This window comes from Hypanus sabinus, chromosome X1 (genome assembly GCF_030144855.1).
Source record: "Hypanus sabinus isolate sHypSab1 chromosome X1, sHypSab1.hap1, whole genome shotgun sequence".
In the NCBI taxonomy this organism is placed as follows: domain Eukaryota; kingdom Metazoa; phylum Chordata; class Chondrichthyes; order Myliobatiformes; family Dasyatidae; genus Hypanus; species Hypanus sabinus.
Genome location: NC_082738.1, coordinates 45175347 through 45192316, shown reverse-complemented (window position 1 = coordinate 45192316; position 16970 = coordinate 45175347). Strand labels below are relative to the sequence as shown.

Genomic DNA, 16970 nt, shown 5'->3' with positions numbered 1-16970 from the left:
TGAAAAAAAATTTAATAGCCTACAGTTTCATCTATGAAGTCAATAAATGTACTTAGAGATCCGGACAGAGTGGTCTGAAGAGGCTTGAGGTCACTTTGATCAGTGGGTTGGAAAGTTGATGGTTTATCAGGTTTTATGTACCAAAATACTGAAGAAAAAGGTTTGTTTGTTTCCAGCCAGTGGAAAACAGATGAGACTTATTGCTTGTTCAAGGACTCTGCATGCTCATTCACACAGGAACTTGGAGTAACACAGTGGTGCAGCAGTTACAGTTTTAACTTGCAGCTCCTGCATCCTGGTCTGAGTTCTGATCTCTGTGGAGTTTACAAACTTTCCCTACAATCATGTGGATTTCACCTGAGTGTTCGAGTTAACATTCACATCCCAAGGCTACGTCCACACTAGACCGGATAATTTTGAAAAAAACCGGTTTTGCGTAAAAAATTATAGGCATCCACACTATGCGTTTTTAAAAATATGTCTGTCCACATTGAAATGGATATTTCGGCAAATTTCCTCTTACTGCGCATGCGCAGGACACATCTACTGAAAACAAGCAACATGCTTGGTGTCGAACCTCGCCATGAAAGACGGTGCACGTTTGGCAGTTACAGACTAGAAAAACTTAAAACGACGGACACCTGTTGGCTCTCGCGCAAGAGGACTTAAAGTAAGATAAAACAAATACTGGAGTGTATCGAGGCAACCGACAGAGAGTTCATGGACAGTATGACCTGGCTGACAACAAACATTGAAAAACTAACTAACTAACTCTGTTGCATTAATAAAGCCACTTGTTAAATGTATAAAACATGTCTGCATCAGTATTATCATCAGTATTATAGTATTTCCAAACAATGTTACATTAGGCTGTTACACATCCACTGTCAGAGAAGTATTTGCATAACTAGGTAAACCACCTTCATACAAGCAAGGACAGAAAACAGGGCAAAGTGAGTATACTTATTTATTCAGTAAGTCATGGGTGAAAGTATTTGGTGAGTACATTTCTAACTCTTCTGGCTTCAGTCTCATTACTGTCTGTTCTGAAATTGTTAGGTTGCGTTCAAGAAAACAATGAAATGGCCGGTTTTGGGGTACGAAAACGCGGTTTTAGTGTGGATGGAGGGTAAAAACGAAGAGAAAAAGCTTCGGTTACGGATCTATCCAGTGCAGTGTGGATGTAGCCCACGGATGTACTGGTTAAATAGGTTAATTGGTTAATGTAAATGAACCATTGTGTAGGTGGCAGTTGAAAATTGGGTTTAGAGTCAAGACTGTTGATGAGCATGCAACAGAGAGTAAGGCTACGTCCACACTACACCGGATAAATCCGTAACCGAAGCTCTTTCTCTTCGTTTTGACCCTCCGTCCACACTAAAACGGCGTTTTAGTCCACCGTAAACGGAGTTTTTCTAAAACGCTCTCCAGGGTGCGTAATTTTGAAAACGCTGGACTGGCCTGACTAATAACCTGCAGCCACCAAGTCACTTACTTATGAACAAACAAGTCACAACTTTGTCATTAGCATTTATTACACTACAAAACAACTTGCATTCATTTGAATGATAACTGTCTCTATCAGAGGAGACAACAGCATATTGACACTTCTGGGGTAGCAGAAATTGTAAGCAAACTCCTGATTTCTGTATGTCGTTGCTCAGGTATATTTAAATGAAGTTTACATACAATTAAATCCTTAGTAACATTGATTGTTCTTCACCTCACACTTTATTTTACTGCTAAATCCATGCCAACTTCAATTAACTTAGCATGAGATTATAATGGATAAATTGAACTTTTATGCTATTTAAACCTTAAGATTATTTAGACTTTAGAAAAACAATCTAGAATCTCCAATATTAACTGCATAAAACAATGTACACAGCAACAGTTAAGAGACATTTAGATAGATATATGAACAGGTAAGGAACAGAGGGATGCAAATCTTGCAGTGCCACAGTCGTGTAGCAGTTAGCTCAAATCTATTATAGCTCAGGGCATCAGAGTTCAATTCCAATGTCACTTGCAAGGAGCCTATACGACCTCCCCGTGGAATGCTCCGGTTTCCTCCCACAGTCCAAAAGACATACCGGTTAGGAAGTAAATTGACCCACGATTAGGCTAGCGTTAACTCAGGGATTGCTAGGTGGCGCAGCTTGAAGGGATGGAAGGACCTATTCCGTGCTGCATCTCGATAAATAAATAATGTGGTGTCACATTGCATTAGTTAGACTAGCAACATGATCTGTGCACACGTAGTAGGTCAAAGAGCTACAGTACTGTTCTCCTTTCAGAAGAGCAGCAGGTCAGAATCATAAAAAAGTTTAGTAACTAGATCTTAATACCTGGTGGTTCAGTTAGATGAATCTGCATCACTGTAATCAGACTAGCATCAAGATAATCGGTCTCAGGTTCCTTAGTATAGAGCACTTCCACTGGGTATGTTCGACCAGGAATGGTGAAGATAGGTGCTTCATAGAAATACTGGGAGAATTTAACAGCATCCAGCGTAGCTGATGTTACAATCAATTTCATATCAGGACGCTTTTTAACAGTCTACAGAAAAGAAAATTTACATAACTTATGTTAAAATAGAAAAAAACAAGTTATAATTAAACAAACATAACAGATTGATTTATTGCTTTACATTACAAAAACATCTGCATGGGTGGGGAACCTGTGGCATGTGCCCAAGATGGCACAAAAAATTTTTGTTGGCACGTGGCATGCGACATTCTTTAAATGCTACCCATAATAGAAGGATACATAATGATCATCTTTACCACCAGATGAAGCAGCCAATGATTTTTTTTAAACAGGAGAGCAGCAAGATGTTTCATAGTAAACATCTCACACCAGCTTACTGCCAGCTAGAGTGTTGTGAGAACACATGACACTGGATGACATCTTGTGAAATCCTCACAGATTTGGTGTACTTGCATTTGGATAGTTAATGGCTTGGCCAGTTGGCAATGGCTTGGCTCAGCTTATTTTTTTCTACTGTCGTTTGTGAGTGAACACTGGATGCTCAGTGATAATAATGGTAAATTCCGTATGCAGTTTAGTACCTCCATGAATATTTATTTTTCAATTTTTCTAAGAAAAAAGATTACTTTTAGGAAAGGTTTTTAAAAATGTTTCATTTCAATTTGTAGCTGTTAAACTGTTACTAATAGAAAAACAATGAATACACATAAATAAGCAACAGGACTCATCCTTTTTCCTTCAGAAGTCTATAATTATTGTTACTAATTCATTAATGATGACTTCTGTTCAAAATTATCATGGTATAGCACACAAGAGAACATTTTTTTCAAGAAAATTATTGCAAATTTGGACACGCTATCAAAAATGTTCACTACCCTGATCTAGAGTAAAGAGGGCAACAGAATAAACTGGGGAAAAAAATCATTTTATATACAATCTGCAACTCCATCTTAATTTATGTAACTTTACAATACAAACTTGACTTATATGGACATATTAGATAAGCATAGGTAACTGGCTCATTTCAAGGATGCAATTAAATTGAGCTTTAAAGAAGGGTTGTAAAATTAAACATTTTCAGAATTTAAGGCGTCATCCAAATCTCTCAAATTATATTGACTCAGTCTGATCTGTGAGCCAGTCACATCTTAATTTTTGACTTCTGCATCAACTAAGTAAAAGTAGTACTAAGGAAGACTAGTTTTTACTGACAAGCTAGTTGATGCACTTATGTGTCTGACTTATTTCAGGAGTTTAATATGTAATGTTCACCACTTAATGGGTTTTCAACCAAGAAAAAAAAGATAGTTTACCTTCTTCAGCAGCCCAAATAGAACATCAGTATGTATGGTCCTCTCATGAGCCTCATCCAACATGATGATAGCATATGGAGACAGGTCAGGATCTATTAGACACTCTCTCAGCAGCATACCATCAGTCATGTACTTTATTACCGTTTCTGGACTGGTACAATCTTCAAATCGAATGGTGTAACCAACCTACAACATTCAATAGAAACTGTGAAAATGAATGCTCTCTCCCATTCCTACCAGCTATTGTTACTACTTAAAATTTTTACAGTTTAAAATTACTTAGTACTGTTTCTGAGATATACATCAATTAAAAGCTGCTACTGCAAAGTTAACTTGTACAAGGTTTCACTCATGACACAACAGATTGAGAAAACAAACTAAAACCTGGGTGAAGAATGGAAGGAACTGCCACAGTGAGCAAGGTCAAAGCAACTTGAATTGCACCACTTAATGGAGCACACCAGCACACTCAAAATCATTACAATTTTATAGACTGACTCTGCATGATCCACCGAAATTGGTTTTCTTTAACTTTGCAACATGGAAGATGCAGGGCACACAAGAACAAGAATGAATCTACTGCATCCAATTTCCCTCAGCTTTAATTAAGGTATGAACTGCACTGCCTCAGTATGTTGGAGCTGCGCTCATTTCTGATACCCACCTCTTTGACCTGCTCCAGAACCCATGGCAGTTATTTGTCTGGTTTAGTTGAGTTCTGGCCAATAATGATCCCCAGGATGCTGATTGTGGAATACTTGGAAATGGTTATGTTATGCCACTTATTAACAATGATTGTTATCCAGATCTTGACAAATGAAGGCGCCAAATGCATTTTCAAGGCTGTAGCAAATGCACTTCAACATTGTGCATTCATCACTGACATCCTCATTTCTGACTTCATAAACATTAGAATGAAGTTCACTGCTGAAGCAGCTGAAAGTGGCTGGACCAGGACACTGCTTTGAGGAACTTCTGTTGAAAGGCCTCTGGACTGGCACAATTGGCCTTCAATAACCATTACAGTTTTTCTTGATGCCTGTGTACCTTTTTACCAGAGCAGCTTGATGCCATATTAAGTTACGTGATGCCTTGATGCTAAGAGTAAGTCACTCACATCTAACCAATGGGATTCACCTCTTTGGACCAAGGTGATATTGAGGTCTGGAGCTGAGTGATCCTGATGAAACTCAAACAAATGATGCACTAAGAGATTAGTGGTGAGTAAATGCCACTGTTACAGAGCCTTCTCATTACCGTAATTGAGAGATGACTGGGAAAGTAAATAGCAAGAATGGATTTCTCCTATTTGTTGAGCATAAATGGCCAATTTTTCATATTGTAAGATGGTACTGCTGTAGCTGTGCTGGAAAGGTTTGGAGGAAGGCACAGCTAATTCTCAAATGTGAGTCATCAGTACTACAACCAGGACATTTTCTGGCCCAAATGCATTCACTGTTATCTGGTATTCTTGGTTGTTTCTTCATATCACATGGTGAGAAGGCCAACTTCTGTAATGGTAATGATCTCAGTTGTTAGCCAAAAGCCACACAATATTTCAATGTGAAAATTGTGACTAAAATGGTTCAGCCTAGACTGCTATCATTTTACTCTTAGTTTGGAAACACAAGAGACGACAGATGCTAGAATCTGGACCAAAAACTATTGGAGGAACTCAGTGAGTCAGCCCTGACACAGGGTCTTGAACTGAACTGTTGACCATCCCTTTGCCTCCATGGATGCTGCTTGACCCATTAAATCCCTCCAGCCCTCCTGCTATTGTTGATTCTAAACTCCATTATGAGCAAATCAGCTACCACCTCAGCACAACAATCAACTATTTCTCATTGCATGTACACCAGTCTCAATTGCTATTGAGCTTTTTACAAACTATGAGACACAGCAGTCACCAGAAGACAAAAATAAATTGGAAGCATCGGATCAAGCAAATCACAATCAAATGCCCCAAGCTGACAGCAATCAATCAGAGATTCTGTTGATACACCAGATACTCAAACGTATAAAAGTGGTTGGTGGTGTGGTTGCTTTATTTGAACATGGAAAACAAAAGCGGAAGACATTCACAAGCACAACAGGGAAGAGATCAGACGCATGCTGAAAGAGCCGATGGGAGAGGACTGCAAAGAACAGAGGTCTTTAATGACATAGAAACAACTATTGTTGACCATGTCCTACACCATAGCCTGTCCATGCATGAGGCTAGTCTAAGGGTGCAGTCTAATGTGCCACATCAATTACCTGGACATTCAGGAATGAGAATCACTGAGACACAACATCTCAGATTTACACCAATATGTTACGTAACTAAGTTTTGACATGTAAGAAACAATACTTTTCCCTCTATAAATAGTGTGCTACAGTAAGTGTCATCGGTGGAAGTATACTTATTTTTTCATAGAACTGAAAGAAGACCTCAGGCTGGTGGATGAGCCAAAAGTGTTCAATGCTGGACAAGAACATTTCAGTTCTGATGGTGCTAGTGAACGATGCCATACGCTTGCATGAAATACAGACAGCTGTAATTGCAGATTGCACCATCTTCTCAAATATTCGTACCACTGGTAAATGACAATTGATAGGATGTTAGATTGATAGGAAGAAACTATGGGAGAGGAGGTTAGTTCACCAGTAGAGCAAGTAAATAGACAGTGTGTGAGGGAGGAAAGGCAGGTGATGGAGAAGGGATGCACTCAGCCCGAAGATGTAGGGGAGAAGAAAGAAAAGGATAATAAAATTGAATGCATTCTTAGGGATGAAAAGAGAGGAGGAGGTGGAGAGTATCTTAAATGTATCTATTTTAATGCTAGGAGCATTGTAAGAAAGGTGGATGAGCTTAAAGCGTGGATTGATACCTGGAATTATGATGTTGTAGCTATTAGTGAAACATGGTTGCAGGAAGGGTGTGATTGGCAACTAAATATTCCTGTATTTAGTTGCTTCAGGTGTGATAGAGTAAAAGGGGCCAGAGGAGGAGGTGTTGCATTGCTTGTCCGAGAAAATCTTATGGCGGTGCTTTGGAAGGATAGATTAGAGTGCTCCTCTAGGGAAGCTATTTGGGTGGAATTGAGGAATGGGAAAGGTGTAGTAACACTGATAGGAGTGTATTATAGGCCACCTAATGGGGAGCGTGAGTTGGAAGAGCAAATGTGTAAGGAGATAGCAGATATTTGTAGTAAACACAAGGTGGTGATTGTGGGAGATTTTAATTTTCCACACGTAGACTGGGAAGCTCATTCTGTAAAAGGGCTGGATGGTTTAAAGTTTGTGAAATGTGTGCAGGATAGTTTTTTGCAACAATACATAGAAGTACCGACTAGAGATGGGGCAGTGTTGGATCTCCTGTTAGGGAATGCGATAGGTCAGCTGACAGATGTATGTGTTGGGGAGCACTTTGGGTCCAGTGATCACAATAGCATTAGCTTCAATATAATTATGGAGAAGGGCAGGACAGGACCTAGAGTTGAGATTTTTGATTGTAGAAAGGCTAACTTTGAGGAGATGCGAAGGGATTTAGAGAGAGTGGATTGGGTCAAGTTGTTTTATGGGAAGGATGTAATAGAGAAATGGAGGTCATTTAAGGGTGAAATTATGAGGGTACAGAATCTTTATGTTCCTGTTAAGTTGAAAGGAAAGGTTAAAGGTTTGAAAGCACCATGGTTTTCAAGGGATATTAGAAATTTGGTTCGGAAAAAGAGGGATGTCTACAATAGATATAGGCAGCATGTAGTAAAGGAATTGCTCAAGGAATATAAAGAATGTAAAAGGAATCTTAAGAAAGAGATTAGAAAAGCTAAAAGCAGATATGAGGTTGGTTTGGCAAATAAGGTGAAAGTAAATCCGAAAGGTTTCTACAGTTATATTAAAAGCAAGAGGATAGTGAGGGATAAAATTGGCCCCTTAGAGAATCAGAGTGGTCAGCTATATGTGGAGCCGAGGGAGATGGGAGAGATTTTGAATGATTTCTTCTCTTCAGTATTCACTAAGGAGAAGGATATTGAATTGTGTAAGGTGTGGGAAACAAGTAAGGAAGTTATGGAACCTATGACAATTAAAGAGGTGGAAATACTGGCGCTTTTAAGAAATTTAAAAGTGGATAAATCTCCAGATCCTGACAGGATATTCCCCAGGACCTTGAGGGAAGTTTGTGTAGAAATAGCAGGAGCTCTGATGGAGATCTTTAAGATGTCATTAGAAACGGGGATTGTGCCAGAGGATTGGCATATTGCTCATGTGGTTCCATTGTTTAAAAAGGGTTCTAGAAGTAAGCCTAGCAATTATAGACCTGTCAGTTTGACATCAGTGGTGGGTAAATTAATGGAAAGTATTCTTAGAGATAGTATTAATAATTATCTGGATAGACAGGATCTGATTAGGAGTAGCCAGCATGGATTTGTGCGTGGAAGGTCATGTTTGACAAACCTTATTGAATTTTTTGAAGAAGTTACGAGGAATGTTGACGAGGGTAAGGCAGTGGATGTAGTCTATATGGACTTCAGCAAAGCCTTTGACAAAGTTCCACATGGAAGGTTAGTTAAGAAGGTTCAGTCGTTAGGTATTAATGCTGGAGTAATAAAATGGATTCAACAGTGGCTAGATGGGAGATGCCAGAGAGTAGTGGAGGATAATTGTTTATCGGGATGGAGGCCGGTGACTAGCGGGGTGCCTCAGGGATCTGTTTTGGGCCCAATGTTGTTTGTAATATACATAAATGATCTGGATGATGGGGTGGTAAATTGGATTAGTAAGTATGCCGATGATACTAAGGTAGGAGGTGTTGTGGATAATGAGGTGGGTTTTCAAAGCTTGCAGGGAGATTTATGCCGGTTAGAAGAATGGGCTGAACGTTGGCAGATGGAGTTTAATGCTGAGAAGTGTGAGGTTCTACATTTTGGCAGGAATAATCCAAATAGAACATACAAGGTAAATGGTAGGGCATTGAGGAATGCAGAGGAACAGAGAGATCTAGGAATAACAGTGCATAGTTCCCTGAAGGTGGAGTCTCATGTAGATAGGGTGGTGAAGAAGGCTTTTGGAACGCTGGCCTTTATAAATCAAAGCATTGAGTACAGAAGTTGGGATGTAATGTTAAAATTGTACAAGGCATTGGTAAGGCCAAATTTAGAATATTGTGTGCAGTTCTGGTCACCGAATTATAGGAAAGATATCAATAAATTAGAGAGAGTGCAGAGACGATTTACTAGGATGTTACCTGGGTTTCAGTACTTAAGTTGCAGAGAAAGGTTGAACAAGTCAGGTCTCTATTCATTGGAGCGTAGAAGGTTGAGGGGGGATTTGATCGAGGTATTTAAAATTTTGAGAGGGATAGATAGAGTTGACGTGAATAGGCTGTTTCCATTGAGAGTAGGGGAGATTCAAACGAGAGGACATGATTTGAGAGTTAGGGGGCAGAAGTTTAAGGGAAACACGAGGGGATATTTCTTTACTCAGAGAGTGATAGCTGTGTGGAATGAGCTTCCTGTAGAAGTAGTAGAGGCCAGTTCAGTTGTGTCATTTAAGGTAAAATTGGATAGGTATATGGACAGGAAAGGAGTGGAGGGTTATGGGCTGAGTGCGGGTAGGTGGGACTACGTGAGATTAAGAGTTCGGCACGGACTAGGAGGGCCGAGATGGCCTGTTTCCGTGCTGTGATTGTTATATGGTTATATGTTGAAATGTCACATCAAAATAAAACAGATCTAGAGTGCCCTTTGCTAGAAACAGTGATAGGTTTAAGAAGCCAAGGTATCTGTATGTACAGGTAAGTTGTCAATATTGTACAAGTTTTACAAAGTAGTATAGTGCATTCTGGTTATTTGGGACACATTGGAACCAGTACATTTTGGCCCAATTAGCTTAAGTTTCATAGAAAAGGTAAAAAGGTATTTTTATAAAAAAGACAAATTACTGTTGAGTAACAAATTATATATTAAAATGAAATAACAAACAAATTAGAAAACTACTAATATTAATATTACTACAGTACTACAAAACTCTGTATTAGTTCCTCATAGTTATCATGTTCTTTCGACTGACTGTAATGAACAAAATTAGCGTAGACCTAGTGCAGGTAATGGACTGCCTTCATACAATGCTTTTGATGACTGTATCCTACAAATCTTTATTTTCATTGTAACATTCAAGATGATTGTCGATACCTTCAAAATTCTTCATAGTTCCTAACTTGAAGTAGTGAAATTGCTTCATTTTTAATCCCAGCTGTTTCTGGCATTCCCAAACCTGAATGCTTGAAATTGCAATTAGCAAAACAGTTCGGAATTGTCTTACTGTATATTTCTTGCCAACTATCAGACAAAAATCACTGTTTTCTGAACACAAACTGACGCAACTCACACCATTTAAAAACTACTTGCTCCGAGCACTGTGTCATGTCTAACGGCTGCACAATTGCATGTGACTGACACTAGCTAGAAACTGTTTGACAACAGTCTCCTGTCACAAGTGACAAGGTCCCAAGTAAACAAAGTGAATCCTTGCCACTTTCTCGATTGGTTTTTGTTCTTTAAGAGTTGTCCCAATTAACCAGTATCCACTGTACTGTATTCCTTTTCATACACTCTTCCATGTGTTTCACTTTGTCTTCTCTACTGTATTTAGAGGATTTACAGAGCTGGAGTTCAATGCGATGCCACATAAATTCATCTAGGTTGATGAAGTTAGCTTCAATATGTCTAAGACAAGGAGGTGAGGGAGGAATGTTGTAGGGCAAAGGGCAACAGGTACCATGCTGGAGAGGTTCAAACATTACCATGTGTGCAGCCATACCAGACACTAACGTTCTAACATACATCCTAATGATTGGGTCATGTAACAACCCCACATCTTAACACATTCCTTGATGGGCTTTACAGACAAGCCTCAGATTCCGAGGGGGAACAGGATGCCAGGGTCAATGTCCCACACTATGTCATCATATGAGACAATGTATCTTTCCACCACTCATCTGCAATGACAGACTGGTTTCAGGCTCACACATGCATGTCCATGGATTTCCTTCCATCATACTCCCATTCTTCAACCCTATTGAAGAGTTTTTTCCTCCTGGAGATTGAAAGTCTATAGCAAGCACCTTTATGATGAAATGTTGACGTCATGATTGAGGCTTGTCAGATAATCACCCTATCAGACTGCCAGAGCTGGATTAGGCAATTCCCCTACTGCATCACTGGGGAGGACATTCTGTGATGTTGATGAAAGCATGTGGTCCAACATTAGGGAAAGAATAGATCAATGCTGACTGACCATTATCTCACTGCATTTCTGTTATCCAGAGATATAAGATTTTTTCCCCTAAAGATGTGAGCAATTTTGTCTTCGACTTTCATGTAATGACAGATAGTAAATGACTGAGATTACAGTGAAAAGTGTATGTATGTTTTTATTCTTGCATCTTATTTTGGTGGTCGTTCAGTTCTTACTCGTGATTGGAGTTGTAATCATATTTACACTAATGGACTAAATGTCCCATCTCTGGCATCATACACAGTATGCAACAAGAATCACACTGCACGACTGACTACACTGTTCATGTTATGCCTCAACGAGAAGGGTGGTCACTGTTTTGCTAGTACGTAATTATTTGGTGACTGCTTATGTGTTAGTGATGCAATGTTGTGGACTACTGTTTTAATTGAATTATTCATTTTTACTACAAGTATTTTTTGTCTTGATTGACTAAGTGTGTTTTGAGTGAGAACGGGGAATTTTGCGGGCTGTGTCGACTATTTTGATCAGTGTGGTTAAGCGACTGAAAAAAACTTTGATTGTGGATTGCTTCCCTCTGCTGTTCAGCATGCAGACTTGCAGCTTCACCTGACTTGCATCATATTTTTTTGGGTATACTTGGTGCTTGCTGTTCCAAACATGCTCTTCAGCATTTTCACCGAACCAGGAAAGATCCACAGGTTTGATTGTAATGGCATAGTGATAGACACAGATTGTGGAGGATTTTGGTGGGGTTAACTTTTGGTAATTTTTATAGAAATGATAATGTATTATCTTTAAGAAAAACTTATTTTAGGATTTCCAGCGTCTGCAGAATTGCATGTTTAAAATATATTATTGTTTATACTTAAAAAAATTGTTGAAAATGTGGAAAAAGGAGACACTATTAGAGCATTAAATCTGAAAGCAATTTATCTTAGTAACCTCAAATGACAATAACTGGCTAACCATTAAAAATAGTAGCATCTAGTAATTTATGTAAGTTCAAATTTTAACATAGACGATTTCAGCTTACCTCTTGACCCAAGCAGCAACCATACTCTTCCGACACTCTTTTGGCAACTGACATTGCAGCCACACGCCTTGGTTGTGTGCACCCAATCTTGCCTCGAGTCGTATATCCTGCCTCTGCCAAGTACTGGGTTATCTGAGTGGTCTTACCAGAACCAGTCTCCCCGATGACAATCAGGACTTGATTGTCATGCACAGCCTACAAAAGAAAAAAGCATTTCATTACCAAAAATATTGTTTTCCAAAAGAATTTTTATCAGAAAAGGTGCCCCATATAGGAACATCCAGTTATGTGCCAGGCTTCAAAAGGATAAATCAAGCAATATATTTGCACTTCAAAGTTGTTTACCAAGTAGTATTATAGGTAGATAACTAACCAGTTGTACATTGAAAATGTTAAAATTAATATTGTTCTGGCTTTTTTTCTTTATCAGACCAAACTATTCAAGCTTTAAATTAATAACATGCTCCTAAGTATAACAAGCCCTGAAAAATATATTAATTTATTTTTTTTAATGGATTTAATGGATGCTGTTACTCAGATCGGGAGAAGAGCAACATCGCCCAGGGATGTAAAGCTATAGCACCACCTGGTGGCCTGCAATTACAGCAATCAAAGGCAGTAGAGAAAAAGGACTGCAGATGCTGCAATCGAAAGCAACAGATTCTTTGGTGTTACAGCAATTACTAAACCTGTTGACAAGGAATTTCCTTTTTAAAACACTTCATTGCAGTATTTTCACACAGAGTAAGACGACATTTGAAAATATATACATTTATGTGATAGATTGCAAATGTTATACCTGAACCAACTGCTCCTTAAGTCTGTAGATTGGTAGGCTCTCTCTCTGCTCAAGAATTGACAATTGGGTTTTACGTCCATAAGATGCTTTGTTCCCTCCAAAGGCATGCTTTTTCCACTCAGGTATGTCTTGCGGCATCATTCCTATGCCCCTCATGTTTGCTGCAATCTGTCGGCCATCAACTAGAAAGAAAGACCATCATTTTATATCTAGAGCAACTGCAATAATTTATTTCACTCAGATTAAAATGAAATTTTATTCAGAGAAAGGGAGAAGCAAAAGTTTTAGTGAGCAAGGTACTTCTTTTTTCAACAGCAATCGAGTTCAAATCCAGTCAAATTTCTAAGCATAGATATTTCTCCATCTACAGCAATAAAACACCAAATCGAAAAGTGTACAGCTGGTTTCTAGTCAGGTCACAAAATTGCCATAATATTCACAATAACTAACCACTTCAGGAAAAGCATAAACAATTTTTGCAAAAGATTTAGCACTGAGGCAATGGAGAGAGGTAGATTACTAATACCAAGTACCAGTGCCTTGTCCTGCAACTTCACCTTTGATAATTTCATATGATCAAGTGGCATAAAAGATTCTAATCCTTGCATCAAAAGCTGACGAGGCGTACAGGAGCGAGATACATCAGCTGGTTGTTACAACAACCACCTTTCAATGTCAGAGAGACCAAGGAATTAAGTGTGGACTTCAGGAAAGGGCAATCAAGGGAACGCACAGCAGATCTCATCGAGGGATCAGCAGTGGAAAGGTTGGTCAGTTCCTGGGTGTCAACATCTCTGAAGATTTATTCTGGGCCCAACATATTGATGCAATCATAAAGGCAGGATAGCCACTGTACTTCATTAGTTTGAGGAGACTTGATATGCCTCCAAAGACTTTTGCAAAGTTCCACAAAAACACCATGGAGAGCATTCCAACTGGTTGCATTACTGTCTGGTATGGAGGGAACACTGCAAAAGATCGGAAACAGCTGCACAAATTTGTAAATTCAGCCACTTCCACCATGGGCGCTTGCATCAAACATACATTCAATAGGCGATGACTCAAGAACGTGGCATCCTTCATTAAGGACCCCCTTCACCCCAAGACATGGCTTCTTCCCATTGTTACCATCAAGGTGATGGTACAGGAGCCTGAAGTTTCAGGAACAGCTTCTTCCCCTCCATTATCAGGTTTCTGAATGGACATTGAACCCATGAACACTACCTCACTATTTTTTGGGGTTTTTTTGTTTGCTCTCTTTTTGCATTATTTATTTAATCAAATTGCAATAAGTATATATAAAAATATTTTTACTATGTCTTGCAATGTATTGCTACTGCAAAATTACAAATTTCATGGCAAAATAACAAGTTTCATGGCATACAGTATGCCAGTGATACTAAACCCTATTTTTATTCGGATTCCCACTTTGAGCAGATAAAAACACAAAAATAAAATCTACAATCTTTTAATAATTCTCCCAATAGTAACTTAGACCAGAAAACCATTAAAACACTACACAATCAATTACTGAAATACAGGATCAGCAGAAGTCACAATTTATAATCAATATTTTATTATCCCCATCCTTTGCACAAGGAAAATATTCTAGCCATCAGCATACCATCAGGTAGTGGATCAACCCAATGTTTATTGAGTCCCATTGGGATCGAATCCATTTCTGCCTCTCGTTGTGCTTGCTTCATTTCCCGCCTTTCCTTAGCCAAAGCACTCTGCATCATGGCAGCCTGAGACAGAGAGCCATCAGGGTTCTAAATCAAACATAAACCAGCAGGTTAGCAATTAAGGAAAACATTCATAGTACCCAACAAATGTGAATTTTAAAAAATGAAGAAAATAGAAACCCAAAATAAAAACAAGAAAATGCATGTCAGGTAATATCTTTGAAATGGGAAATAGAGATAATGTTTCAGGTCAAAGACCCTTCATTAGCAGAACAAACAATTGAGGTTTGAAAATTCATACAAATTGTGCCAGAAAATGCATTTCAGGAAATAATCTCACTTTGTCATCACTACCTACACCTCTGCAAAAATTAATTTTACAATCAGGAATACTCTGCGAAACTTTGGCTCAATTGTTTTTAAATACAGCACTTGTAGTTTCCAAATTCAAATGAGTTCAGAATTTCTTTGCAAATAATGCATTACCTCACAAACAAAATAGCACTTACAGAATTGTCACAATTAAAAGCATAGGAACATTCATGCCTCAATGGTAAAGTGTGGATTAATTTCTAATTTATTACATTAAAAATAAAGCAGCAAAATGCTTCAAAAGAAGTGGAAGTTGAAAAACATTTTGCAAATTCTATTTAAAGCATATATGTATAAATGTTGAGTTTCTGGATTTAATTGCTCTGAATACCTTTACTATCTTAACAGGACTCATGTCCATGCTCTGCTTGGTGTGCCCTCTGAGGAATGGCGGCTCTTCTTCCACAAGCTCTATTTCCAAGTCTTCATCTGAAAAACAGTACAGAAAATCACGCAATGTTTCAGAGCTCCACAAAATAAAAGTCAAGTAGATTTTTAAAATTTGATTTTGAATGTAAAGCCACAGTTGGCATCCTATTGATCAAGTTGCTTCTTCTACACTAATCTATTCAGAAGGATCTTATCGTTACTTGGGAAGTCCAGTGTCTAATTCCCATGTTCTTCCTTGCATGTGTCATGATCTACCATAGCACAAAATTGATAGAAACAACTCAATTTGTACAAAATGCCTCTTGTACACTGAAGAGCCAAAAGCTTGCTTATAGTTAAAAGGCAACTTTTAAAAATAAAATCATGAATAAAAAGTTAGAAATGTAACAATAAATTTTACAGGAGTGAGAACACACCAGCATAACCATCACGAGGAAATCTGCAGATGCTGGAAATTCAAGCAACACACACAAAATGCTGGTGGAACACAGCAGGCCAGGCAGCATCTATAAGGAGAAGCACTGTTGATGTTTCGGGCCGAGACCCTTCGAAGCATTTTGTGTGTGTAGCATAACCATCAGCACCTTTGATTGAGAAAAGGTGCTTTAAATACATTGTCAAAGCACTTAACGAACATTTACAAACACAATTTATCATGGCATATAAATGTTATTATACCCAGAAAAATCTTACACAGTATCTTAAAAGGAGTATCTTAAAAGGATTGTGTTGGCTTAAGGTTGAGGAGACACAACAGAGACTGTGGGTCAGATAAAATTGATTTAGGAAGAGAATTCCAGAATTTAAGACCCAAGCAGCTGAAGGAATAGCTGTAAATTCATTGTGATGAAACCCAAGCACAAAGTAAACAAAGATGGAAAAAGTGATTTAACGATTAGTATACATTTTTCACGCTGTAAAGTAAAAAATGGTGAATACCTTCTTCATCATCAACTTTAGGCAGGATACCCGTTTCTTCATCGAAGTCTGGATACTCTTCCTTGGAGATTACATTTGCTGCAATCATCTGAAATATCGTTTAAGGAGAAAAATATTATAGAAGCAATCAAATGTAATTGGTCCTTAAAAACACCATGGTTAAGCTTTGCTGCCGGCCTGTTTCCAAAGAAAACAATGGCATTCTGTCACTCCCAAACTTTGGCAGACTCACTCAAATAGACGTGCTTAGTAACAGATCCCAGTGCATCCTTCACTGCTCCACTGCTGGAGTCAAACAATGGAGCCCTATGTTGTTACCAGTATCCACCACCAATGAGAAATCTACCTCCCAGTTCCTCTCCCAGCCAAACCAGGCACAGAAATTGAGATCTCACTTATAGTGCCTCCTAGCTTGAAAAGTCAGTGAAAACAGAAAGTAATTAATTTTTTTTTGCATTTAAAATATTGCAGTAATTTTTATCTTTTCATAGGTTTCTGAATTCTTGATATATTTGAACTTTACAGCTTTCAGAGGAGGCAAGAGCTTGTCAGCTTTTATTTTTATTGAAGGCTGTGCAGTGTCCCAGAGACAGGGCCTCAGCACTATGCTATTAGTGGTTTACTTTCTGCCATGACCTTGTTACACCTCAAGAGTCAGCCACACTCAGCCTCTGCATCCATGTACAACGTGTAGAAGTTTCAGG

General features: G+C 38.6%; 1 protein-coding gene across 2 annotated transcripts in view; it reads right to left on the bottom strand.

Annotated features, from left to right (window-relative positions):
- dhx8 (DEAH (Asp-Glu-Ala-His) box polypeptide 8) overlaps positions 1 to 16970 on the bottom strand; it is a 60586-nt gene that overhangs the window by 25712 nt on the left and 17904 nt on the right. For both annotated transcript variants that reach the window (XM_059956528.1, XM_059956529.1), the window contains 7 exons: positions 16267 to 16354; positions 15269 to 15366; positions 14505 to 14652; positions 12881 to 13062; positions 12082 to 12276; positions 3804 to 3989; positions 2349 to 2559 (listed from right to left, as the gene is read on the bottom strand). In XM_059956528.1, coding sequence (XP_059812511.1) covers positions 2349 to 2559; positions 3804 to 3989; positions 12082 to 12276; positions 12881 to 13062; positions 14505 to 14652; positions 15269 to 15366; positions 16267 to 16354 — 1108 coding nt within the window. The remainder of the gene's footprint in view (positions 1 to 2348; positions 2560 to 3803; positions 3990 to 12081; positions 12277 to 12880; positions 13063 to 14504; positions 14653 to 15268; positions 15367 to 16266; positions 16355 to 16970) is intronic.